The sequence below is a fragment of the Pieris napi genome, chromosome 18, assembly GCF_905475465.1.
Source record: "Pieris napi chromosome 18, ilPieNapi1.2, whole genome shotgun sequence".
In the NCBI taxonomy this organism is placed as follows: Eukaryota; Metazoa; Arthropoda; class Insecta; order Lepidoptera; family Pieridae; genus Pieris; species Pieris napi.
Genome location: NC_062251.1, coordinates 383953 through 411138, shown reverse-complemented (window position 1 = coordinate 411138; position 27186 = coordinate 383953). Strand labels below are relative to the sequence as shown.

Here is a 27186-nt window from a genome sequence, read left to right as displayed (position 1 = left end):
GTTGATTGCGTAATTTGTTGTTGTATTCCCGTTTCCTGCATTGCGCTATATCGTGACCAGTTAGTTTGCAATAACGGCAAAAAGCAGTGTTATTACTGGTTGGACCTCTTTGAAAGTTAGCATTAGGTACAGGTCTTTGGGACGGAGAGAAATTGATATTAGCCCTTGAAGGGCCTGATCTGAACCTATTGTTATTATTATTGCCGTTATTGTTAGGCCTTTGATCAGGTTGTGGACGCCGATATAGCGTCAATTGTATACGTTCTTCTGAGATCGCGAAATTAATGGCTTCATTTAAAGATTTTGGTGATTTGCATCTAACAATATTTGAAATACGAGGCTGTAGCCCCATTAGGAAGTGATGAAGAGATAGGTCTTCCATAGCAGCTGTTCTGCCTGGAAGTTCTTTATTTTTTGATGTAGACAAAGATATTTCTGTTAGCAATTGCGACAAATAAGTTTCCATCCTTAAAGCATATTGGCTGACATTTTCTTGTGGACCTTGCCTGCTCTCTTGCAATTCCATTAAAAGATGTGAATAATGTTTCCTCTCACTGAATTGAGTCTTCAAAAACTCTTTGAGTTGTTCCCAAGTTGTAAATTCTTTAATAGAGCAGGCAATTTCCGCTTTACCATTTAGTTGAGCTAAAACATACTTGAATAATACGGGCTTTTGAGCCTCTGATGCAAGTTCGAATGCGTTATCGCAATTTACCAAAAATGAGTTCAGGGTCTCACGATTCCCATCGTATGATTTAATGAATTTAAAAATTATGTTTAATTCTAATTCAGCCATGGCGAGCGCTGCGGCAGTCTTTCTCGTAATGCGAGGAGAGCTAACAGGTGATTTATCCTTAAATTCGTTTGTACCTTGCTCGATTTCAGGAATTTCAATAGTAATTTTGCCTTCTTCAAGTTTTGACACCTTTGGCATAATAAGTAAGTTAGTTAAATAATTAAGCAAGTTACAAACGAGAAACAGAAATACTTATTAATTTAATATGAATACATATAACAATGATTGAGCCCTAAGAATGTTAAAGATAAACAATGACCAGCGACTTACTGAATTTCTGCGTGGGCGATTGATAGAAGCGAGACGACGTGCAGTAACATTCCGCGAAATTAGCGACGATTTATTCTCAGCCTGTTATTTAAATTGACACTTTGTCTTACGAAATACCGGAACAAAACAGATTCTTTGCTAGACTTGACTAAATGCAATTTTCTAGCGGGGTGAAACACTTCACTTTTATGCGCCTTTAACACTTTCAAGCACTTTATACACTTTTCCACGTATACAACTGATACGGCCACGGACAGAGAGCGAGTCTGCAGAGCGATGTCGGACACTGGGGATTTTCGGATCCCACCGCTGCCACCAAATGTTAGGCCGTGAAATTAAAATGCCTTTTTAAAAAAAAGGATTTAATTAAAACAATGAGTAAAATACAAAAATTGGACAACCGCTCTCTAGGAATGATGTACACAGACTGACTGAAGTCACCATGATCATAATTCTCTAAAAGTATGCATTGATGATGCAGATGATGAGTTAGCATTATGGCTAGCAATCTAGGGATGTAACAGTTCGATCCCCGGCTGTGCACCAATGGACTTTCTGTCTATGTGCGCATTTAACATTCGCTCGAACGGTGAAGGAGAACATCGGTGTGGAATGCGGCTTGCCTTAGACCCAAAAAGTCGACGGCGTGTGTCACCGTAGGCTGATCACCTACTTGCCTATTAGATTTAAAAACGATCATGAAACAGATTCATAAATCTGAGGCCCAGACCTAAAGAGTGCGCCGATATTATAACAGCACGCGGCCGCCCGTACTTTCTGGTCTTCGACAGACGAAGTGTTGTATCTGTTGATAGTATATATGTCACCGTAAAATTGTAAACACCGTTAGATTGTAATATATCTCGCGAGATTGTATACTATCGAAAGATTGTGAACCTCAACGAACTGCTTACAATTTAAGGTATTATTATTCGGTAGTTATATGAAATTATTGGGAAGTAAAATTAATCTGTAATTGACCAAAGAAGTTTGAATGATAACTAAGTTAGTGTAGTACAATCTACCGAAAAATAATACGTTAAACTGTGTAAGCAGTACGCTGAGGTTCACAATCTTTCGACAGTTTATAATCTCGCGAGATAGATTACAATCTAACGGTGTTTACAATTTTACGTTAACATATACGAACATACGGCTGATACCAAGCTTTTGAAGTGTCTGGAATATGACCGACGGCTCAATATCCACTTTGTGCAAGGCCATCACTGCAATCATATTTCTTTAACATCCCATTACATAGTAATTTGATAATGAACACGAAAAAATATGAGAAATGGCGCAATATCGAAAGAAGTTTTTAAAACAATACGTGTTCCAAATTCAAAATAATTAAAAAGTTGAAAATAAGAAAAGTTTTTATGTGGCAGTATTTATGGCCAGACTATATTTTAGTTCATTTTAGTGACCGAAAATAAGACTTGGCTTGAAGTTATTTAAAAAAAAATATTGGTTGTTTGTACAGTAGGTTTACGATCGAGATGTTTACGTGATAACGTCTTATTGGTGATATAAGTTTTTGGGAAGTAAGGAATTAATGAAGATAACAATTTTTTCAAATTTTAAATTACATCTATCGTTTTATTCACACTTTTGATGATAAATTTCGGGTGTAAAATGACAAGTTTACTTATTCGACTATGATATACATTTTTCTTCATACATTCACGGAATGACTGGCAGCGCTCGAGATGAGACGGGAGATCGGTCCGTCTCTCTCTCGTTATACCTGCGATCGCGCTCGTGAGGTTTTGGTGTGACAAGTTTCTGAACATGTCACCCGACTAAAACGATTTTAAAGACGTTATCACGTCAAAAAAAAAATTTTGTTCATAATAAGAAGCTTAAACAAAATGTAAACAATCATCGCACACTTGAAGCCAAAATGAGCCCTTTAGTTTTTACCACAATCGTAAATTGTATTTAAACATTCTCGTTTCCGATAATGTCCAATAACATAAAGGTGATATCAGACGGTTCATTTTTTGTTCATTTTCACCTTTCATTCGGTACATTTCACTCGAAATGAAATGTCTGAACAAAAAATGAAACACGAATGCCGAATGAATTCATTAGTGAACCGATCCAACAGTGTTGGATATTGGCATCCGCTATCTTTCATTCCCACTCCGAATGAACGAGAAATGAACGGTCTGAACATTGAGAGAACGTTCATTCGGATTCGGCCATTTTGTTTCGAGTCCTGTAGTTGACGGACATCACGTTGTCGACGAAATTATAACTTTTTTTTCTGTGTGTTATTATATTGTTTACATGCGGCAAAATGGTGTTCAAGTGGAACGATCAAAATACATTACTTTTTTTTTAAAATAAATTTCTTCTTTAAATCCATGGTCGCACCCACCACCTTCGACGTTTTCTTTGCTTCTTTTTTGTCAACTCTTTGATTAAATGATCACAAATTAAACTAATTCCAAGACGTACGACTTCATTCGATGACATATTTAAAGAAACAATGAATGTTCATTTCTGTATCATTTCGTCTAAGCCGTGTGAACATAGAATGAAAAAAAATGAAGTATTCACTCGAGTGAACAATCATTCGAGTGAACCGTCTGATATCACCTTAAGTGTCACTAAAGGTGATATCAGACGGTTCATTTTTTGTTCATTTTCACCTTTCATTCGGTACATTTCACTCGAAATGAAATGTCTGAACAAAAAATGAAACACGAGTGCCGAATGAAATCATTAGTGAACCGATCCAACAGTGTTGGATATTGGCATTTGGTATCTTTCATTCCCACTCCGAATGAACGAGAAATGAACGGTCTGAACTCTGAGAGAACGTTCATTCGGATTCGACCATTTTGTTTCGAGTCCTGTAGCCAACGGACATCACGTTGTCGACGAAGTTATAACTTTTTTTTTTTTACTTTCATCCATTCGAAGATGATAACAATATGAATCAGGATCTTCAACGGCTAGTTCTCTCAACAATGTATTGGAAGCTCCTAATAAATTTCTTCTTTCAATCCATGGTCGCACCCACCACCGTCGACGTTTTCTTTGCTTCTTTTTTGTGAACTCTTTGATTAAATGATCACAAATTAAACTAATTCCAAGACGTACGACTTCATTCGATGACATATTTAAAAAAACGAACAATGAATGTTCATTTCTGTATCATTTCGTCTAAGCCGTGTGAACATAGAATGAAAAAAAATGAAGCATTCACTCGAGTGAACAATCATTCGAGTGAACCGTCTGATATCACCTTTAGATTTACGAACTCTTCAAAGTCAAGTTAGTTTTTTGTTTTGTTGTCGCAACCCCACTACCAGTAATCTTAGTTATAAGCTCATGTTTTAATTATATCCAGTTGTTACCCAGCGTCAAACAAAGTGTTTTCTAAAATTCATACATCCATACAACTGCTACCGAACTTAATTCGCCGAACAAATTTACGGAATATTGTACATACTGTGTGCTTTTTTAATTTATTGACGTGATAACGTCTTTAAAATCGTTTTAGTCGGGTGACATGTTCAGAAACTTGTGTCACACCAAAACCTCACGAGCGCGATCGCAGGTATAACGAGAGAGAGACGGACCGATCTCCCGTCTCATCTCGAGCGCTGCCAGTCATTCCGTGAATGTATGAACAAAAATGTATATCATAGTCGAATAAGTAAACTTGTCATTTTACACCCGAAATTTATCATCAAAAGTGTGAATAAAACGATAGATGTAATTTAAAATTTGAAAAAATTGTTATCTTCATTAATTCCTTACTTCCCAAAAACTTATATCACCAATAAGACGTAAACATCTCGATCGTAAACCTACTTTACAAACAACCAATATTTTTTTTCTTTAATATGGCTCTGGCACGGTTTGTGCATTAGCCAGCGTCAAGTATAAGATTTTTATAATTCGTGCTTTTTGCCTTAGAAATTCGACCGTGTCCTCCATGTACGGTTTAGGCACTCGCCTGGTACCGCACAACCCTCCCAAAGGCCGAGAACAAATTTAAATTAAATTAAAACTTGCCCTCGAACCGGGAATCGAACCCGGTACCCCTCACCTAGCTGCCACTTTACTGTGTGTTGGAAATAAATTTAATATGATAGTTTTATCTATAATATACACTATTTTATTAATGATGGAGTTATTACGACAACATATACTGACCTTAGTGTGAAAAACTATAATTATATTAAAATAATAGAAGTAAAAAACCTCCCGAACCGGAAAGTATAGACTACGACATAGAGTAATTGTTTATAGAGTCAAACGCAATGTTACTTTGGATAATTCTTTATATAGAAACAAATATAGCCTATTTGTATTAGTGGTAATCTCATCCCTGGTGTTCTATCACTTGTACGGTGAAGGAAAACATCGTCAGGAAACCGGCTTTAGATCCAGAGTCGACGAAGTATGGGGTTCAAGTATCATGTAAGCACTATAGGGGGAGGGGGGGTCTTTGATTTTTATATTTGGCGATTACGTCAACTGTAATTATTTACTGTTTTACATATATATTACCCGCACATTGTCTATGTTTGAAATCGAAATGCATTATCGAGGATTCCTACAAAAAAATAATACGTTTATGTACTATTTTTTGAGAGATTTTCTTACTTCTGCTGACCAGAGAAGAGGGGGAGGGGGGTGTTAATTGCAGTAAATCTGCTTATGTAACACTTGAACGGCAACTTATCCATGAAATAAAAATGATTAAATATAGCGTCACTGGATTATTATTATGATGAAGGAATATTTTCCAGAGTGGGTACAGTACCTTTAGTACAGATAATCGTCCATTAAGAGTTACTTAAGACATTCAAGTATAATTTGTTTAACATATGTCAATAGTTTACCACGTCACAATGACTGAATATGAAATATGTCAAATTTAAAAAAGTTGGAGTCTGGAGTCCGGTGATTATATTTCATAACTGGATTAATTAACATTGTTCACGTAGCTATTTTTAAACCAAAATACATATTTACATAGCATAGAACGCAGAGGCGGCCATTTTGTAATGCAATCAGCGACAAGTTGTTAGTTAAATTCAGTTCTTTTCTCCAAAACAATTTTTTTTATATAATAGTGGAGCAAACCCATACGCCCCGCCCATAAAGGGCAGTCATCCCATTTTTAGTGGGTCCGTTGGCGGCCTTTGAGGGAGGAGTACAACTTTGAATAGTTGGTCGTATCAGGGAAGACAAATATACGATTACTAAAGAAGGATTATACTAACATAATCCTTTGAAAATCTTTTTTTGTGTAAGCTAGACAACCGAGTCTTCAGGACTCTCATCACAGCCCATGGTCACCCATTTGAGTGCGTTGCCAGCCTTTGAGGGAGGGAGGGAGGATGTGGAATCTTTTTAATTTCATTTTTAAGATCTGTATATTTCGTGACTTTATGAGCTATTGTTTTTTGTAAGTTGTGAGTGTCGATATGGCTATATCTATTTCATTGGTCCATTGTAGTGTATTGTTTTATCTCGTGTGGCTCTATCAAACTCAAAACAACTTTATTCATATAGGTAACCAAGTACACTTATGAACGTCAACAGAAAAGATGTTAAATTGATATTAAATTTACATTGACTACCAGCAAGTCAAGTGTGTAGAGCGGGCGAGAAGAACTGGCAAGAAACTCTCCGCCACTCTTTTTAATCGCCAAGTTATGAGTCATACAAATTGTTTGAACTGGAGCAAGCATTTAAATAATCATCAAATTTATAAAAAGCTTTATTTATTTACGTTTAACGAGTGTTTTGCAGTTCAGTGATAATTCTCTAATTTGCTTGGGTATTAGTTGTAAAAACAAATACAATTTCGGTACAAGGAGTGGTTTATCAAACTTATCGTCACTGTAGAATGATAACCTCGTATGTCAAAAAAGCATTAATTTTTTATTCTTAGACTCTTATGTCATTTCACTGGTATAATCATGAATCAAGTCGTATCCTTTTGATGAGACAACGTCTTATAATTCGATGGAGCCGGCAGCACGCACGAAAAAACATGACGCATGCGGCGTTACCTCGCTTTGAGGCGTTCCATTTAAGGCTTGAAGTGCAAGCGAGAGCGCAGATCGAGCGACAAAGAGACACAATTGGCCTCCGCGTTCGGCAGCGTTCGACATCTTTATTATCGATATAATACGATATATAAAGTATATATCGTATTATATCGATTATTTGTAATCGATCAATTCAATTGTGATTCCCATTTACCTCCTTCTCTATATCCATACAAAATATCTATCAACATTTTTTTAGTTTCTTGTAATGTTTGGTTCTCTGGACATACGAGGACATTCTACAGAGACATTATGATGATGACCTTCTAGAATCGTTTCTGGGATTATTATAAGCCGTAAGTAATAAAACTTTTTCGCTTTTTAATAACCTCTGTACATAATTGCTCTATTCAGGTAATGAACCAGCTCGTACGTTGACCCCGCCCGAGGACAACCACTGCATTCGCGTACGTTTACGCTGATTTTGATTTTGTTTACAAATCGTAAGAAATTATTGAAATTGGGCATCCTACTATTATAAACGCGAATTGTAAGTATGAATAGATGTTTGTTACTCTTTCACGTAAAAACTACTGAATGGCTTTTATTAAAACTTTACAATAATATAGCTTATACATCAGAATAACATATAGGCTACTTTATAAAGATATTGTGTGAATTATCCAAAATATCGCAGTAGGAAAAAATCTACCATCTGTGAGCTATTCTGGCGTGCGCTGCCAAAACCGCTAGAGTTACACACATGTAATGTATAATGGAAATGTTTATCTTAAATAGTACATAAAAAGCCTACCACAGTATATATCTATGTCTTATGTGTAAGCCAAAATAGTAAATAATAACTACAATAAAAATTAATAATTTCATGTTTTCCACACGAGTGTTAACCTTAATTGCGCACATAGAAAGTCCATTGAAGGGGATCGAACCCACGACTGGAGGGATCACAGTCGCACGCTGAAGCCACTGGGCCAACACTCATAACTGGCAATAAACTTAGAAATATCACTCCAGTATCACCACGACGTCCGCCGTTCCACAACTGAGCGTTTTCTAAGGCAGTTTTTGCCACCACCACTATGTGTGTGCCCACTGAAGTATCTCCGAACCAATTCGACTTAGGGTCCTTCAAGAAAAGAGCGTACCAATTCTTAAAAGGCCGGCAACACACTCGCGAGCCCTCTGGCATTGAGAGTGTCCATGGGCGGCGGTATCACTTAACATCAGGTGAGCCTCCTGCCCGTTTGCCCCCCGTTCTATAAAAAAACAATCTATTTTTACATATAAAAAGATATATCGCTAGCGAATATAAATAAAGGTTATTGAACTGGCCGTGACAAAGACCATGGAGTCAGTCATTGTTCTGTTTTGTTCATTTGTTGACTATCTACAGTATACCAACACACAGATACATAAAGATATTATCACAATTGTATCCAGTTCCTCACAAAGACAACTCCATACATCGTTATTCATAAAAAAACGTGTGTGTTCGTACACACGTTAGAATTTATACTTCTTTTATCTTTAACAAGATTAAAATCTTTTCAAAAATTGTTTTCTACGTTTGTAGAAATTAACAATTGAAAATACTAAAATGTTGATTGTAGCTAACTTCAGTTAACTTAAAAGTTTCTGAATCTGTTTCATGATCATTTTTAAATCTAATAGGCAAGTAGGTGATCAGCCTTCAGTGCCTGGCACACGCCGTCGACTTTTTGGCTCTAAAACATGTCGGTTTCCTCACGATGTTATCCTTCACCGGTCGAGCAAATGTTAAATGCGCACATAGAAAGTCCATTGGTGCACAGCCGGGGATCGAACCTACGACCTCAGGTATGAGAGTCGCACGCTGAAGCCACTAGGCCAACACTGCTATGGGACAAAAAGGTATAACAAGTTTTACAAAAAGTCGTATTCTTTGTAATATTTATTTATTTCCACCAGAAATATACAGGATTTCAAAAGTCGCGAGCAGAAGCTAGGAATGGTATAATATTATTATACTTCACATCGTATACTGGCAATAATCAGTGACGCTACCTTTTTAGGTCTGGGCCTCAGATCTCTGTATCTGTTTCACGATTTGTCAATCTAATAGGCAAGTAGGTGATCAGCTGGGCCTGACACACGCCGTCGACTTTTAGGTCTAAAGCAAGTTTTTCTCACGATGTTTTCCTTCACCGTTCGAGCAAATGTTAAATGCGCACATATAGAAAGAAAGTCGATTTTATTTTTACATTTAAGGTACAGAAACAGTAAACCTGAAGTCCAATTAATAATGTCCAATATAATATGTGCATATGTAAAATTTATAAACAAAAAAAAATGATGACAAAAAAAAAATTAATTACAAAAAACGTCAAGAAATTTGGATTGCACAATATGGAACCTACGACCTCAGGGATGAGATACACGCTGAAGCCACTAGACCAACTCTGCTCTTGGTTAGCCAAAAGCGTTAATAAAATTAAAAGACTCACCAATCTTCTATTAATAGTAAAATTGCACTGACCTGAAACAAGAGAAAACGTTAAAGATCGAAAAAAGCCTTATTAGTATACAATTTATATATCTAATATGTATCTAAAATGTATCTAATATATATCTTAGGTATTTGTCGCAGCCAACTAGCTTAATTAGCCGTTTAATTAACAGCCTAACCGTTTAACTAAACGGTGCCGTTTAACTAGCGGCCTGAAAGATATTCAGCCCTAGCTTTTGTTACAACATTCAATAAGCTGGCTAATGCTTAGACCACTCGTAGTAGAGTCATTATTTGGCAGAAATAAAAAAGATAAACATATGACATAAAAAATATTTCTTTTTAAATTAAATTGCTCGAGTTAAATTCACATAATTATTATCACTACACTCTTCCATTGTACTTGTTGTTTTTCATGGAAAACACCATCAAAGTTGTGGTTTGCCGACGCCATATTGAGAGTTTGTAGAGTTTCGTTTCGAGTTTGAGAGTGGCAGAGAGTGGAACTAAATTTAAATTAACAGTCAACAGGCTATTGCCTAGCCTGTAATTAAACGTCATCGATCCAAGTCATTTGCCTAGCTGTTTGATCAACTTGCTGAACATCTTTCAGGCCGCTAGTTAAACGGCGCCGTTTAGTTGAACGGCTAGGCTGTTAATTGAATGGCTAATTAAGCTGGTTGGAAACGACATATATACGACCTTTGAAGGAAATGTTTGTTCGAACTTAATGACACCAGAGACTTGACACGAACTGTCAAAAACCTTTATTGACATACAGCAGTTCTCATAAATTTGCTAAATAAATGTTGGTTTGGGCTCCGAATGAAACTATACTGGCATGTATTTATGCAGAATAATCTTACACATTTTCTTTATTACAGACTGTATGACATCTATACTAACCTTAATTAATTCTTTAATTAACCTATTTTAATTCGTTATAGGGAGGGAAGAATAATTAATGTATGAGTATTGGGTTAAACCAAATAAATTTATTTACGTTATAAAGAGTTTACACTGTATTTAATATTTATTTATTTTTTGTTTTCACATTATCGTTTTTGTTTAAAAAAGGATTGGGTCACGGTATACAAATTATGTATGAGTTTGTATTAACACTGAGTAATATTAGTATAGATAATAAATATTTGAACCATTTTGTATTTATGTACTCTATCTTTGGCTATATCTTTAGTATAATTGTTTTTAATTATATATTTTTTCTATGAATTCTGATAAACAATTAACTACAAGCTCCCTCCTTATCAGAATGCCAAATCATAAAATGACTGCTTCACGACTGATTTGAGAGCGACCGCCGATGCGAAAACCGCTGTGTGAGTTCGAAAAGTGAGTGACAGAATCGCAAGGCAGGTTTGAGAGCGACCGCCGCTGCGAAAACCGTTGTGTGAGTTCGAAAAGTGAGTTACAGAATCGAAAGGCTGCATAAATAAATTGTGAAATCTACAGTATTCTAGCCTGTCAATTTCAGTAATATTTACAAATAATTTTAAATACTGGCAATTTGAATATCATTCCCAGAGCAGCAACAAATATTGTCTGTCGTCGTTTTGATTTTTAATTTTAATCTGTCAATCTCAACAGGATATATTATAAATAGCTGAACATCTGGCGATTATCCAAAATAAACGACACTGCGTATGCTTTGAATGATGGATAGTGGAGAGAAATATCATAAATTCATTCATAACCTATTTTTAAGGCCAAAGGCCAGATTTAAGCTCACCATAGCGGAACTAAGACCTTACTTTATATTACAAGAAAACTAGATCTTTTGGGAACACAGATTCAGACATATTTATTTATTTATGCTTTATTACCTTATACACAAACATACACATAACAAAAATACAAAAAAAAAATGTGCGTGTACTAGTGTACACACGTTAGAAGTGAAACTTCTTTATGACCTTATTTTTCGAAAAATTATCTATAATATGCAACTTTACAGAAATTGGTTAAATAAAATAAAATTAGATAAAGTTTAACAAAAGGCTTTTAATATCACATACTTGAATACAAATAATACAATTATTTCATTTTACCTTATTACCACTAAGATTATTACAGAATTTCATAAATTGTAATAGAATTTTTAGTATCATTGTTATCGTTATTATACATTTTTGTTATTAATGGTTTAGAATCTCTTTGAATCAACCCTGGTAGGGACAAGAAAAAGACGCGCGTAACGGTCAAATGTGACGCGTAACCGAAACATGTGACGCGTAACGAAAAAATGTTACACAATTTTTTTTCCAACCCCGATAAAGAAGTTTCACTTCAAAAACATATAGGATGGGACATTCAAATTTTCAAAAATCAGCAGAATTTTCCAAATTCCGTTTGTCGCCAACCCCGGTGTTCTTCGCGAATGTAACAGAATAAACACTTCTTCCCCAGAGCTTGATTTCGTAGTGGGCTGATCTATACTAATATTATAAAGAGGAAAGGTTTGATTTTTTGTTTGTTTGAAATGAATAGGCTCCGAAACTACTGGACCGATTTCAAAAATTCACCGTTGGCAAGCTACACTATTCCCGAGTGACATAGGATGTTTCATTTTCAAAAACAATAGAGATGCTTACTAAAACTTGAATAATCTAACCCAAGGTGTAAAAAAATAAACAAAAAACTTCCTTCAATCGCGTGCGCTGCGCAAACTATTAATGATAGAACAAAATGATGTATTACAATTTTTCAGGACACACCACTATCTATAAAAAATGTCGCGACAGCATGTCTCTATCTTTTATAGTTACGTCACAATAGACACACAATAAGCGTCCTTTTTTAATTTTTTTTTAATAAAATGCCACCGCTAGAAAAGGCTCTTTATTCGTACCTAGGTATTGATCCTTATCAAAATAAATACCAACGTTTCACATAAGCTACAATTTAATGGCATAACCACCAAAAAAGCATGGTGGATTGGTGTTCTCCTGCCGTTTCTCATTAATAAAAAAGTATTAAGGGCCTTTCTGATACCTAATCTAACTACTGTTGATATAAAATATATCAATCAATATAAAAATAATTTAACTGCATTGAGGGGAGGGGAGAAGGGAAACTTTTTAAATTTGTTTTAATTTCCTTTTTATTGATTACTTATTATTATTTAGGTGAAGAATATTGTAAATACTATGTGTTGCAAAGTTTCTTGTTTCTGTTACCTTGTAGTTCACAAATAACTAAATCATAAGTTAGTGTATCTAGAAATTAAACGGAACAATGTTTCTGCATATAAAAACTACACCAGTATAACCAGTTCTCTTCCGTTCTACGCCTTTGATTTGAGAACTGGCAGTAAAATTGGCATTTCATATTTCTATTTTGACGTTCATAAGAGTAAATTATGTTACCTATATGAATAAATGATTTAGAATTTTGAATGAGAATAGTTATGTAGAACTCTTTCGCCCGCCCGGAAAAAATCTAGCAAGTATAAGATCCAACGAACGTTGGGGTACGTACAGTGGCGTAACAATAGTGTGGCAGGGCTGATAAAATGCCAAGGGCCCCCGACCCAAGAGGGCCCTTGCCCAAGATATATAAGGTTCTATGGATGAATGTGAAGTCTCCACTACGCATTGGGCTAGCGTGGGGACTACAGACCATTCCCTCTCGCCTAAGGGGGCGTCCATAAATTACGTGAGGTGTTTTTTTTTAATTGTCTGTACCTCCCTCCCCCCTGGTGAGATTTTATTCAACCCCCTCCCCCAACCCCCAATCTCACGTGAGATTTTTCAAAATGTGGGTTTCTTACGTAAACGCATTGGATTGTTATTGTAAAAAGAAAAAAAATTGTTTCGTGCTTTTATTTACGACTCAAACAAAATAAGTGAAATGTTGAGCGTTTAAGTATGGAGAGCGGGAAGTTGCAGAGATGGCCTAATTTTCCTAATTTTTTTTCAATCAGAAAAATTGCGTGATATATGCCGAGACCCCCCCCCTCTCTCCAACGTAAGATTAAATGAGATTTGACTCGACCCCCTCCCCCCCTTAAACACCTCACGTAATTTATGGACGCCCGCTAAAAGAAGAGGCCTATGGCCATTAGTGGGACATATACGTGTAATTGAGTACGCTGAACATCTCGAAGTTTATTAAAATTAAACTGAGTAGGGACGATTTTTACTGATAGGGCCCCATCAAAAGAATTTGCCACGGGCCCCAGATGGTATATTTAGGCCACGTGGTGTATTTATAGTAACGGGTTATTTTGAGTTTTTATTTTTTTGTTAATAATTTTTGCAATTCTTGTACTCTACCCTCTGTAGGTGTTTCTTTTTCATTGTTCCACATTAGGGTTGCCTGGAAGAAATCGCTTGTTAGCGATAAGGCCGCCCGTTGCCTTATAACTTTTGTAACATGTTTTTTTTGTATTTTTGTTATGTGTATGTTTGTGAATAAGGTAATAAAGCATAAATAAATAAATAATTCCTCTTCCCTCGGGCTAGTCTGGAATAAAAATAATTCGAGACATCTCAAAACCACTCGACAAAGTCAAAAAGCGTATTAATTGGAGACGGAATAAACAAAATTGAGTCAAAGCGAGGACGTAGTTGACACACTGACAATTTCAAAAAGAAAAATGGGTTACTATTTGCCGTCTTCGTAAATAATGTTTTTTGCTAATTATTAGCTGGCTTCTGTGACCCTTGAGAACCTAAACCTTTAATCATTAGATACAGTTAACATTTCATTAAAATATTAAGTTGTTACACAGTATAAACTGGTACTAGTACAGTATAAAATGGATTTTTGTTTAGTTTTTTGTAATTAGAATTTTTTCTTTGATAAGTAATTGTTTTGTTTTTTTTTTTTTTTTGTAATGTTTGTTTTGTTTAATAATCTCTATATGTATGTCATGTTTGCCTATAAGTGCTTGTCACATAAAAAATTGTATTTTGTGTCAAGCGTTGGCAAGCTTTTAATCAATAAAAAAAAATAAAAAAAAGTTGTTAGTTATAGTAGTGTAATTTAAGTTTTCTTTTCTGTATGTATGAACTAGAAATAAAGTTTATTAGTATATTTTATTTTTATTTATTATTAATTAACAATTTATTGAGATGTCATGTGGAACATGGCGTAATGGTTGCAGCTCTATACAAACATTGTGTAAAACAAAAAACTTGGCGATTAAAAAGAGTGGCGGAGAGTTTATGGCCAGTTCTTCTCTTCCGGTCTACGCCCTTGATTTGAGAACTGGCAGTAAATGTAAAATTAGAAGCATGTAATTTCTTTATCGACGTACATTTTGTTACCTAAATGAATAAATGGTTTTGATAACAATCAAAGTAATTGTTTAACACAGTATTTACAATATTCTAACCTATATAGAAATAATTGAAATAGAAAATTAAAACCAATTTCAAAAATTCACACCCTGTGTACCTTTAACGCTGGCAGCATTTCCTCGCTGTATTGCGATACTTATTTGTTAAGGAAAGCACCAGCTCTGGGGTCATCGGTACTATCAGGCGACAACTTAAATCTTTAAATAGCAACTTGAACCTCACGGCCCAAGACTACTCCAAAGGGAACAAAATCAATGGAGGAAAGACCCATTTGTATGTTTTCTGTTTCGTATTTGTTTTAAATATTCTGTTTTGGCTTTGTATATTGTCTAAGTGTTTTCTTTTACATGTATATGTTTAGCTGTATTACTTATAAATAAATAAAAATGGCCAAACACCACGCGTATTTACATAAACTGTTTCAAATCAATATCCCAAAATATAAATCTAGGGAGTTCATTTAGCTGGTTAATAAAAATGTTGTTTACTATTGAATCTTCAATGTTGAGCGAGCGGTAGGATAGCCGCGTTTTATATTTTTTTGGGTTATTAAAGAATTTCTTTCTTTTGTGGGTTCAAAGAATGTTTTTTTTGACCTGATGTAAAGTGATACCGCCCATGGCACTGCCATTGACAGACGGGTCGCGATTACTTTTAAGGTACGCTCTAAGTCGAATTGGTTCGGAAATACTTTAGTGGAAAGCTGGTTCCACATAGTGGCACAGGAAATTTGCCCACTTTTGGAACGACGGACGTCCTAATACGGGTGGAATTTCGTATTCTGACTCTACAATGATGAAACTCAGCTGCAGGTATTAATCCGACCAACTCTGAACACTCTCCATGGTGAATGCGGTATAAGATGCAGTGAGACCCCTCTACGCAACGCCAAGGGATCAAGCGGCTGCTGTGGATTTCCATTATCACGTGTGTTAGGCACAGACGGCGCCTGTCTTTATAACGTGGGATATAGTAATTTTGACAATTCTAATTTTTTTTTAAAGACAATTCACACCAATTGACCTAGTCCCATGCTAAGCTGGTGAAGCTTGTGTTATGGGTACTAGGCAACGGATATACATACATATTATAGATAGATAGACATATAAATACATATTTAAACACCCAAGACCTAAGCACAACACCAAATGCTCATCACATCGATGTTCGTCTCAGCCGGGGATCAAACCCGGGACCCATGGATTCGTAGCCAGGGGTACTAACCACTAGACCAATGAGTCGTCAATTATCTTATCTGTCATTATTATATTATGATTATTTATAATTCATCTGAATTAAATCGTTTTATTTGAATAAAATCAAAGTAAGTTGATAAGAGAACCATTCTTATTTATTTATATAAAATAATTCACTGCTTTGTCATGTAATGAGTAACATTTGCTTATAAACATTATCAATAAACCTTGGATTTATTTTATACGTAAAAAAATGATATAAATATATTAAAAAAGAAATCTTTGCAATACTTGTACACTACATGTACTAACATATGTATCTCGATAGCTACAGTATGATAGGGAAGAAAATACATCATTAGGAAGAACAACTATAGTAGCAAATGTTACAATAAAAATATACTTAAGTGGAATTGAGCGTCACATGGCAAGAGGAAGAGAAAAGTGGAGCAAAAAACTACTTAACTGGTCCCCAAGGTACCAACAGCAAACGAAAGAGGGAAGCAACTTAGAAGGTATAGACCACATTAAAGGAACAGCAGGTACATGGCATATGCTTGGAAACATGCTGGTCCTGCTCCATAGGACAATCCTATGATTGGCTCTATAGCCTGGACAAAATCAAATTGGTTGCTGATTTTTTGCTTTAATGCTACAAATGTAATTATTATTATTATTATTTTTTTGTATCTCACACACTGTTTTGTTGTGTTTTTTTTTAATATTTTTATTACTCTTTAATGTTAATATTCTACGGTTTCGATATTTGTAAATATGTGAGGAACATGTATACTAACTTTTTTAGTATAGTAGTTTATTCTAAGAGTACATTGTCTTCACATATAATTATTTAACAAATGTAACAAAATATTGTAAACCTATTTTAAAAGAGTAAGTGTGGAGTTTCTTGCCCATTCTTCTCCACACGAAACTACCTTTTGGAAGGGGCAACTAGAATCATCTTTATATTTTTTTTTTTTGACGTTCAAAAGTGCCATTTTAGATGGTCTAATTGAAATAAACGATTTGACTTTGACTTTGCTCAAGAGAATGAGATTGGCTTTTATTGAATGATATAATTGTGATCGTTCGCCGTTGACGATATTTTTATCCGAAATCCTATTTCAAATAAATGTATGGTCACTTCAAATAATGTAAACAAATTCTCACGCCACACATAACATTCCAATGCTTATTAACAGCCCGTGACTTTGCTTAATTTTTATATTAATTCGTCATCTCTAATAAATACTACTTATATATAGTTAATAACAATAATAAATCGTTTATTTGCAAAGTGGAGCATTCTGATTGATGTTGTTTATTTCGACTATGTGTTTGCGTGTTGTTCCCACGAGAATGTAAGTGCGTGCTCCTATTTCACCATGCCTCCTGCTGATAGAGGACAAATCTTTGTTTTTAATTTATGTTATTATTATTAATTACTTAAAATGTCACATGAGACATGGTGTAATGGTTGCAGCTCCTTACAAACATTTTGTAAAACAAAAAAATGGCGATTAAAAAGAGTGGCGGAGAGTTTATTGCCAGTTCTTCTCTCCCGTTCTACGCCCTTGATTTGAGAACTGGCAGTAAATGTAAAATTAGAAACATTAATATGTATTTCTTTACTAACAAGTCATAAGTGTACATTATGTTACCTATGTGATTAAATGATTTTTTATTTTATTTTATTACTAGCTGACCCGGCGCACTTTGTTCCACCTTACAGTCTAATAATATTGTGTTAACTTTAGTTAGACTTAGGATTTCATTAAGGTTAACATAACATTATTTTATATACATATTTTTGCAAATATAGAAATGTTTTATTGCGTGCCATTGCGAAAGAAGAATGGCAGTTTTACACATTAGGCCTCTTCTCTCGAGCGCCAATATTGCGTTACTGCATGTCAAAGCACTTTCTGAAATACAACATTTTTTGATGAGGTAACTTCGATCAAGATCAAACCATGCATCTCCTCATTCACCTCAAGATCGGAATTTCTTGAACTGACACGAATTCGACGTAAAAATGATGCGCAGTTTTGTCAACGGATGGCACCACATGCTGTTTGCATTCGTAAAATTTATTTACTCATTTATTTTTATTCGATAACTTATCCGATATTTTAGTACTTATTCTGCTATTCGGAGTTGAGAAGAATCCACTAAAAAAGATATAACTAACATCGGTCCAGCCGTTCTCGAGTTATAAGTGTTGTAACAAACACGACTTTCTTTTATATATATAGATTATAGAATCAGTTATATAAAAATAGCCCTGCAAAGTCATTTATAACTGTTATCAAAACTTATGGTCCAAATACTCTCCCTGTAAAGACACCATGCCTTTATCTTAAAAGCATATCACCTTCCTCTTAAAAGCATTACACGGCAGTCATCTATAACTTCTGGGAAGGTGATTCAATAGTTTGATAGTCATGGCGTTAATTTAAATACATTGTAGTATATGCAGATAACCACAGCCATGTTGGATACTACCGGTACATACAGGCAAGTTTCTTTGCCGATGTAGAACAGTTATCAGTAAAAAATTCGTAGTAAAAATCTAATGCAATGACTGAGTCCGCCATTTTTTTGTATTAGGAACTAAACAGGAAATGCGTCGTTTGTTTTATCGCCTTGCGGCCAGGCTTATGTATTTGGACCATACCACGTTGTCTACGTTAAATTCTGTAGAAACTCTTAGAAAATTTAGCAAAACCCTAATTCAATGACTGAGTCCGCCATTTTTTTGTATTAGGAACTAAACAGGAAATGTGTCATTTGTTTTATCACCTTCCGGCCAGGCTTAGGTATTTGGACGATACCACGCTGACGTTAACGACGTCGTTCGACGTATTCTGTAGAAAGTTTTACAAATATTTGCAAAAAAACTAATTCTGAGTCCGCCATTTTTTTAAATCAAATATTCGTGTACTAATGCTGTCGGGCTGTCAGAAACTGACATAAACCTGTTGACGTTTAAGAATAGTTCACAAAGCATTACCAAAAACGATTGGTTACTTAACATGTTTATTTGTGTTATATACAAATGTATCATGTAAGAAAATGCATGAATAACGGAGCACTCGCGTGGAAATTCTTCACTTTCTATTTTCTTACATCTGCTGTAGGGCTGTCATAATGTAGAAATAGATTAATTTTTTAAAACAGGACGACCTGTCATATTATATGTGGAGGAAGGCTGTAGTGTGATTCCTGCAACCTCAAGAGAGGATCCTCAATTAGCCAAGAGAGGATCCTCAATTAGCCTAAACACTGATTGGCCCAAAGCCTCTAGTGGCTTTTTATAGAAACTCGCATTGGGTTTAATGGCCTTTACAGCACAGCCTCCTGCGAGACTGGAACCTTGGCTTGGGCAGTCGCGAGGTGGTCAATCGTCTGAAGAGCAGGACTGGAGCGAGTGAAGTATGAAGAAAAGGAATTTTTTTGTGTATCTGTATCTGTTGCCGCGAAGTTAGAATTAATTTCTATTGGATTTTTTAAATTCTCATAAAATATGTGTAGTCATCACATAACATACCTATAAAATACTCACTTATTGATACTATATATACTCATATGTGTTCTTACCACAGAATAAACACAATGTGACAGAAAGTTAAAAGATTAGTTTCATCTAAACTCTATAGGAATTTTAAAAATGGTAAACTAGTTAATCATAGACAATATTGAAGTATCTTAAGACATTTTTCCGCTCTATACATCCATTTACGCCTCCTTATAGAATCCCTAAATGCGCAAATGACAACATTCATACGAATCGAAGTCTAGCAAAACGTATTAAGACAACCCTAACCACTTTTTATAAGGCAATTGTGTCAATTTAAATCGGAATTTCATTTTAATCTGTAGAGGAAGTAAGTGTCACCATTTTGCTAATTAACACTACTAAAAAAAAAACACTGGCTGGTCGTTGCATAGTCAACAAAATCCATCTCTTTTCTTCACAGCGTTAACTCAATTGGACCGAAAGAGGCCAAAGATAAACATATTGTAGGTGATGAGATTTAGATCATAATGATTATCATCTAAAGGTAAATAAAATGATAATAAAAACGTACAAAAACTTATTCAGTCGTGTTTTATGAAAAAATATGTAATAGTAGAGTAACTAAATATTGGCGGTCAATGTCATAAGATTTATTATGTTTGGCGCCAAAATTAACGCGACCACAGATCAGTTAAATTTGAATATGTCATTGACTCGGAGCGTCTGTTAGCAAAATGTAATTATAAAACCTCCATGGGTACAAACTTTGTGGAAGTGACCTGTCACGTAATGAAAATTGTTGTTAAGTTTTTATATCGTGTACAAAGATTATAAATTCGCTTATAATCAAATAAGTAAACAATAATTTATCTATGAGATTTGAGAGAACATCCAAATGGTCAGTTGGAAAAGTCTTTTAAAAATTTTAGACTAAAAGCTCTCGGACGTAAAACGCAGATCAAAGGAAATGATTAAGCGTTTTCAATTTCGTGGTTTGTCTAGTGACTGCCATAACATTACACGTGATGCATTACGCACGTAATGCTTGTAAACTAACGTTGTTCTGCACATATTTATTTGAGTTACTCTACTCCAAGTGAAAAGATTTAAATCTTTGTCTGTTTCATGATCATTTGTCAATCTAATAGGCAAGCAGATGATCAGCCTTCTGTACACACGTCGTTCGAGCGAATGTTAAATGCGCACATAGAAAAAGAGTCAATTGGTGCACAGCCGGAGATCGAACCTACGACCTCAGGAATAAGAGTCGCATGCTGAATCCACTAGGCAGACACTGCTCTTTAGCAGAAGAAGTGTAAATCAACAAACATTCATTCAATCCTCTCAGTAAGAGTTTAAGATGCTGGTTTTAAATGGTTTTAATTTATTTAATATCCAACCTGGCGTTCCACAGACTGCTTTTATATATGCAGAGGTATATTTTACATATTTAAAGAACAGGGCAGGTGGCTCATCTGATGTTAAGTGATTAACTTTCTATGCCAAAAGGTTCGGCCGGCCTTTTAAGAATTGATACGCTTTTTTTTTAAGGACCCCAAGTCGAATGTGTTCGGAAATACTTCAGCTGGTTCCACATAGTGCCTTAAGAAACACTCAGTTGTGGAATGACGGACGTCACATACGGGTAGGATTTTATATTTTGTCTCGACAATGATGAACACTCTCCATGGTAAATGCGGTGAAAGATCGCAACGCCGGGATCATGCCGCTCGGAATTCGGTCGGCTAGATTGAATGTAATATGATGTTCACATCACTAGTGTATGTTTGGCACCAGTGCTATGATAAATGGCACAAGGTTTAGTTTTAGTTAATGTATTGTTTGTTCGCCCGGAATTTCTTTAATGCTACTTTACTTGTAATTAATATTTAACACTGTCATTGCTACGTACATTAGAGAGAGGTATCACAGATAAATGTGTTAATAATAGCAAGATTTTATGAATCTTTTCAGAAATACCATCTCGAGCTTTGAAGAGCCAACGTCACAGAAGAAATTGTTTGGAATTTAAACTACATTGTTAATAATTGAAAAATGTATGGGGGCGCAGATCATGGAAAGGACTAAAAGGCAAACAGCGCAAAGGCAATCTTTCCTCTTGGTGCTGGCCCATACTGCCTCCAGGCTTGTGCAAGCGACGAATAGAGAGGCCTATACCTGGGTTCCAACTAAAATCGTTAATTGCAATTTGATATATATTATCTTCAAAAGTAATAAAATTACATTTTAGTTTTCAATGCTTTTAAAAGTGGGGTTAATTTGTGTTTCGCTAGAACGCTTTAAGGAATCCAATGTGTGCAACGCCTGGTTGTAATATACATGTTCTATGAAACTTTGACCCCTATTGGTTAATAGAAAGACACAGTGCGAGAAACAAATTTCTTTAGGATATCAACATTTAGATTTTTGGTTTAAGTCAAAACTAAGCTACTTAGCGAAGTATAACTCCTGTACGTAAAACTCCGATTAGTTCTCATACTCAACTCTAAGGGACGAGGTTCAGAATTGAGTCAGCGCAAATTTATGTCAAAATCCAATAAATTTTTGACATACTAGTGGCAGATAGTCTCTATTTTGAATATTACTCTAAGACATGATCTTAAAATCACAGTATAAAGTATTTAAGTTAAGTAAATATAGTCGACTTTTATTAAATCTTTATTAATATTATTAATAAGATACAATGTTAATCTCTAACATGGATGAACAGACTACTATCAATTTGAAGACTGGCATATGTAATATATGTCAGTCTTCAGCTATATAATCTATGAAAACAGATAAATAATTTATACGCTGCGTCCATTTTCACAACGTAATAAAAAGTTGGGCGTTAACTTGAATAAGCCAGTTTTCCGTTGATTACTAATTATTACGAAATCTCCGTTCCGTTCTATTTAATTTGTATTATTACGATTTTACCATATTCATAAAAAACAGACAGTGATTGATCAGCGTTGGCCTAGTATCAGCGTGCAAGTATCATCCCTGATGTTCGATCCTGTGCACCAATGAACTTTCTATGTACGCATTTAACAATCGCTCGAACGGTGAAGAAAAACATCTTGAGGAAACTGACACGTCTTAGACTCAAAAAACTCGACGGCATGTGTCAGGCAATGGAGTGTATCAAACACTTGCTAGGCAAGTTATATTGTCAAGTCATGTCCGAGTCCCAGACCTAAAAAGGTAAAAGTGCTACTTGTAGCTACATGATCATTTGTTGATCATGTTCAATGCGCGCATGGACAGAAAATCTATTGGTGCACAGCCAGGGATCAAATCTGTGACCTCAGGGATGAGAGTCGCACGCTGAAGCCACTAGGCCAACACTGATCACTGAACGGATAGATAAAATAAATTCCTTGTTAACTGATAAATAACGTAAAACAAAATGGCGTTGCAGGTCCTTCCAATGTCTTTTTAATATTGACGTTCCCAATGATTACAGAAATTTTAATCGATTTGTCAAGAAATAATTAATTAGACTGTTTTAAGGTGTATAAGTTTTATTATATAATGTATATGTATTATATGCAATTATCTTTTCATTTTATATATTCCATATAGAAAAGCACAGATTCAAAAATAAGTGTGACTCTACGTCAAAAAGTCTATTACATTTTGACAGGAGCCATAATCATAATAATTATGGGGAAATTGTCTACATAAAGTTTTATTCGTAATTAACTATAAATCCTATTTGATTCATTGTTCTTTATTATGACACAACAATAACAGTTTACTTGGACAATTTGTAATAATTGAAAAATAAAACAGATTGTTTACTGTTAGAGAATCAAAGAGGAATAATCTGCATTTACCTTGATTTTTGTGTTCAGAGAATGATTTTTAAGACAGTAAATATAAATGAAACTTAATTGTCATTACCAACTAACATTTTTTAAAACGATATTAGTACTGTTATTATTTTTATATGGCAATGTTTGCTTTTAAATATGAAAACTGAAACTAAATATTCAATTAAAATAATATTCAATAATAAAAGTAATTTACTATAATTATATCAACGTTTAGGCCCATCCAAATGGATATCTTGGGGGCCACATAGCCTAGCGGTCTTATTAAGTGGCAGCTAGGTGAGGGGTACCGGGTTCGATTCCCGGTTCGAGGGCAAGTTTTAATTTAATTTAAATTTATTCTCGGCCTTTGGGAGGGTTGTGCGGTACCGGGCGAGTGCCTAAACCGTACATGGAGGACATGGTCGAATTTCTAAGGCAAAAAGCACGAATTATAAAAATCTTATACTTGACGCTGGCTCATGCACAAACCGTGCCAGAGCCATAAAAAAATGGATATCTAAAAAATCACTGAACAGATATAGCTTCTACTGTCTCTATGGTTGGGATACAACGACGTTTAAATATTAGTCAGAAAGTTTTGGACAGATATATAAATAGAAGTCTGCGAGCCAAAATAAATCATGATAATCAAATATTATTGTAATTGGTAATACATGTGAAACATAATATTAAATTTTGTTAATAAATCAGGTTTGTGAAAATCCAGCGTAACATTGTAAATACAAAGTTCGCGGCAACAGATGGCGTGAATATTCCATAGAGTAATCATGTGAAATTGTCATCTGTCAACTTGGCATTCACTGATTACTCGCTGACAACAGAAAATCAATCGAAACGTCGTGTAAATAATACATTCGCGGTTTTTTTTAGCAGTTTAGAATATTGATCGGAGTTTTCTAAACTATTCTGGTTATAGATTTAATCTGTGGTGTTTATCTTGGTCCTATGTTTAATTTACGCCAAGAATGTGCCCTTATGGGTCTTCAAACACACGACAATATGCATTATAAGTAAATTTATAAACAGTTTTAAATTAAAATTTATAAAATATCTATACTAATAATATAAGGCGAAGTGAGTTAATATAAACTTGTTCATCTCAGGAACTCTTGTCTAATTTAAGGTTTGAAACATTTTTATGTTTGATGGTTCATTATTCGAGGCTATATAAATCCGTGGAACAGAGCTAATATATATTATTTGTATTAATTGTCTTTTGTTTACAACAAACTCGATAACTACTAGATTTTAATATGTATTTTAAAATGTAACAATAACATTATGACAAATAGTACACAAAAAAAACAGAGTGTCTTGCCATTAACAGAGACTGTAAGTAGTGTTATTGTTAAAAATCGTTTAAGTAAATTAGTATAGGCGTAATAATTATTAGTCTTAAGTTAGTAATGTTAAATGTCTTTATGCAGAGACAATTATTTTTTAAAAATGACTCATTTATTTTCAAATAATTAAAAAAAATTTCAAGCCAATAAAATATTTTGAGTAAAATTTAAATGTTTTTAATGATTAATGTGCTTATAAATATAGCAAGATGTCAAGTTTAATTATAAACTGTGGAATCTAGAAGCTATAAACGAAACGAGATCAGATTTATTTGGTCTTGAATTGAAATGTTCGTCATTATTGTGATTAATGGCAGTGTAATGATTGATTTTTGTCTATCGATTATTCGTATTTTACATTTAAGATAATTCAATCATTAAAATAATTATAGAGTTTCATTAATATCAAATACGCATTTAATATCGAATATCTCAATCATTAAATTCATTTAGAAACATTTATGACACTAGTGGCAACTACACTTAATTTAATTAATTACAAATAATGATTTAAAACACCATACTAGTCTGTGGATTATCATTAATTTTTAAAATTTTAAACTTTTTTATTTCGCAAGGGTTGTCACAATCGTTAAAATGCGACATTGCAGGAATTGTTGCAAGTTACCAACACAAACATTGTTCTTGCATTACAAGCGGTTTTCAAGAGTCACGACGTACCCTAGATATTGTTTGGAGTAATTGTATTACAAAATGGAGCTCGCCTAAGGTTCTATACATATCCTAAGCTGCCTATCTGTTGCTGCAGACAGCAGGGGCGGCGGCCTGTATGTCAACCTGTACCACGGCTAAACCACGACGCGTTATAAGTCATCGTGTACAACAAACCTGTCCTTCAAAGGGCTATTTGAATTATAAGTTATCTGACATTGAAACGTGCGGCTAAGCGGCTCGTCGAACAGAATCTTGTCACATTCACAGGAATGAGAGAAAAAAAAATAAGCGTTGTATTGACGTTCTGTTAGCCGACTCGCTGTAGCGGCACAATGTCGCGTTGAATATCACACATACACACAGACACTATACACATAATACACATGCCGGCTCCTCACCTGAGCCTAACTGGCGGTGGGATGTTGAAAGCTGGGAACAATTTCGCGTTAGGATTCTCAAACAGCATTGCGATTGTTTTGTTCACCGCGCGTGCATTGTGCACCCGTCCGCGAGTTGTTGCGGCCGGCCGAACACTGACTGGCGGTGTCACCCTCGCCCCGCCGTGACGTCACCAGCTGTTGGTTACAGGCTACCCTTCGCCGTCCCTCTCTGTCTACCTCGATCAGAGAGAGAGGCATAAAACCGCAGTCCGCTGTGCCGACGTATTCCTTGAGCGATACAGCCCTCGTTCATTTTGTGGGGCTTCGTTGCGCCTAAAGTAATTCATCGCGTCCATTTTAATTGATGTTATTTTCAAATACCTGAGTGTACAGCTGTTTCTAGCTTATTTATGAAACATCAATCAATAACATTTGGACGATTCTAAGAATTTTAAGTATTTTCATTCAAGTTTTTAAGTATTGCTTTATACAAACATTTCAAGAAAGAAGCTTACACCTATAAACAAAGATTTATCTCTAAAGTATTCCTTATATTCTGACCATTATACAGTAAACTGGACCTTGGCTCAGATGAAAGAAGATACTTCCTCGTTCAGTTCATATGAATTACGCATAAAACCATGACTTGCAAAGTACTGAATAAAAAATCGTTTCTCGAAAAAAACTTTGACTATCTTTTGTTATACAAAGCATTTATACGTGTTATTTTGATCAAGTTATTTGATTTGAACAATAAAAGTGGCGATAAGTAAATTGTTTATATACTTGGTACTCAGCTGGTAATTTACAAAATAATAATAAGAATTATGAATTATATACAATATCTATTATATCTAAAAAAGAAGCTGCTGGAGCCCACGAGGCTCCATCATGACATGAATGTCGAGGCTATTCAATTCCTAGACACCACGGGCCTGGTGAGAAGACTGAAAAGGACAAAAGCATTTGAACTAGTGAATTAGTGTTAATGCACGTTAGTATTAAGTGCTAAACAGTGAGTCACACAAGAACAGAGTGTCTTCCCTTTAATAGAGTCTGTAAATTGTGTTATAAGATACATTCTTATACTAAATATCCTTTTTAGTCTAACCCAGTTTAGACTTAACTTATTTATAAGTCTAAAGTTAGGCTAGATCGTAACGTTCCATGATGACTTACAGTCCAGTCAATATAGACATTTGAAATAATAAAAATTCCCGGAGAGCCAAATATTGGTGGAAAGCTGGGGATTTACCATTACAAATAAAGTATTAAAAATCCCTATCGATTATGTGTGCAACAAAACTT

The 27186-nt window shown here is 34.9% G+C and overlaps 1 protein-coding gene across 1 annotated transcript in view; it reads right to left on the bottom strand.

Annotated features, from left to right (window-relative positions):
- Positions 1–26032, bottom strand: part of LOC125058320 (RNA-binding protein Musashi homolog Rbp6) — a 117167-nt gene extending 91135 nt beyond the window's left edge. Inside the window, exon 1 of the mRNA XM_047662384.1 lies at positions 25897–26032. Coding sequence (XP_047518340.1) covers positions 25897–25964 — 68 coding nt within the window. The 5' untranslated portion in view covers positions 25965–26032. The remainder of the gene's footprint in view (positions 1–25896) is intronic.
- Between the last annotated feature and the right edge of the window lie 1154 nt (positions 26033–27186).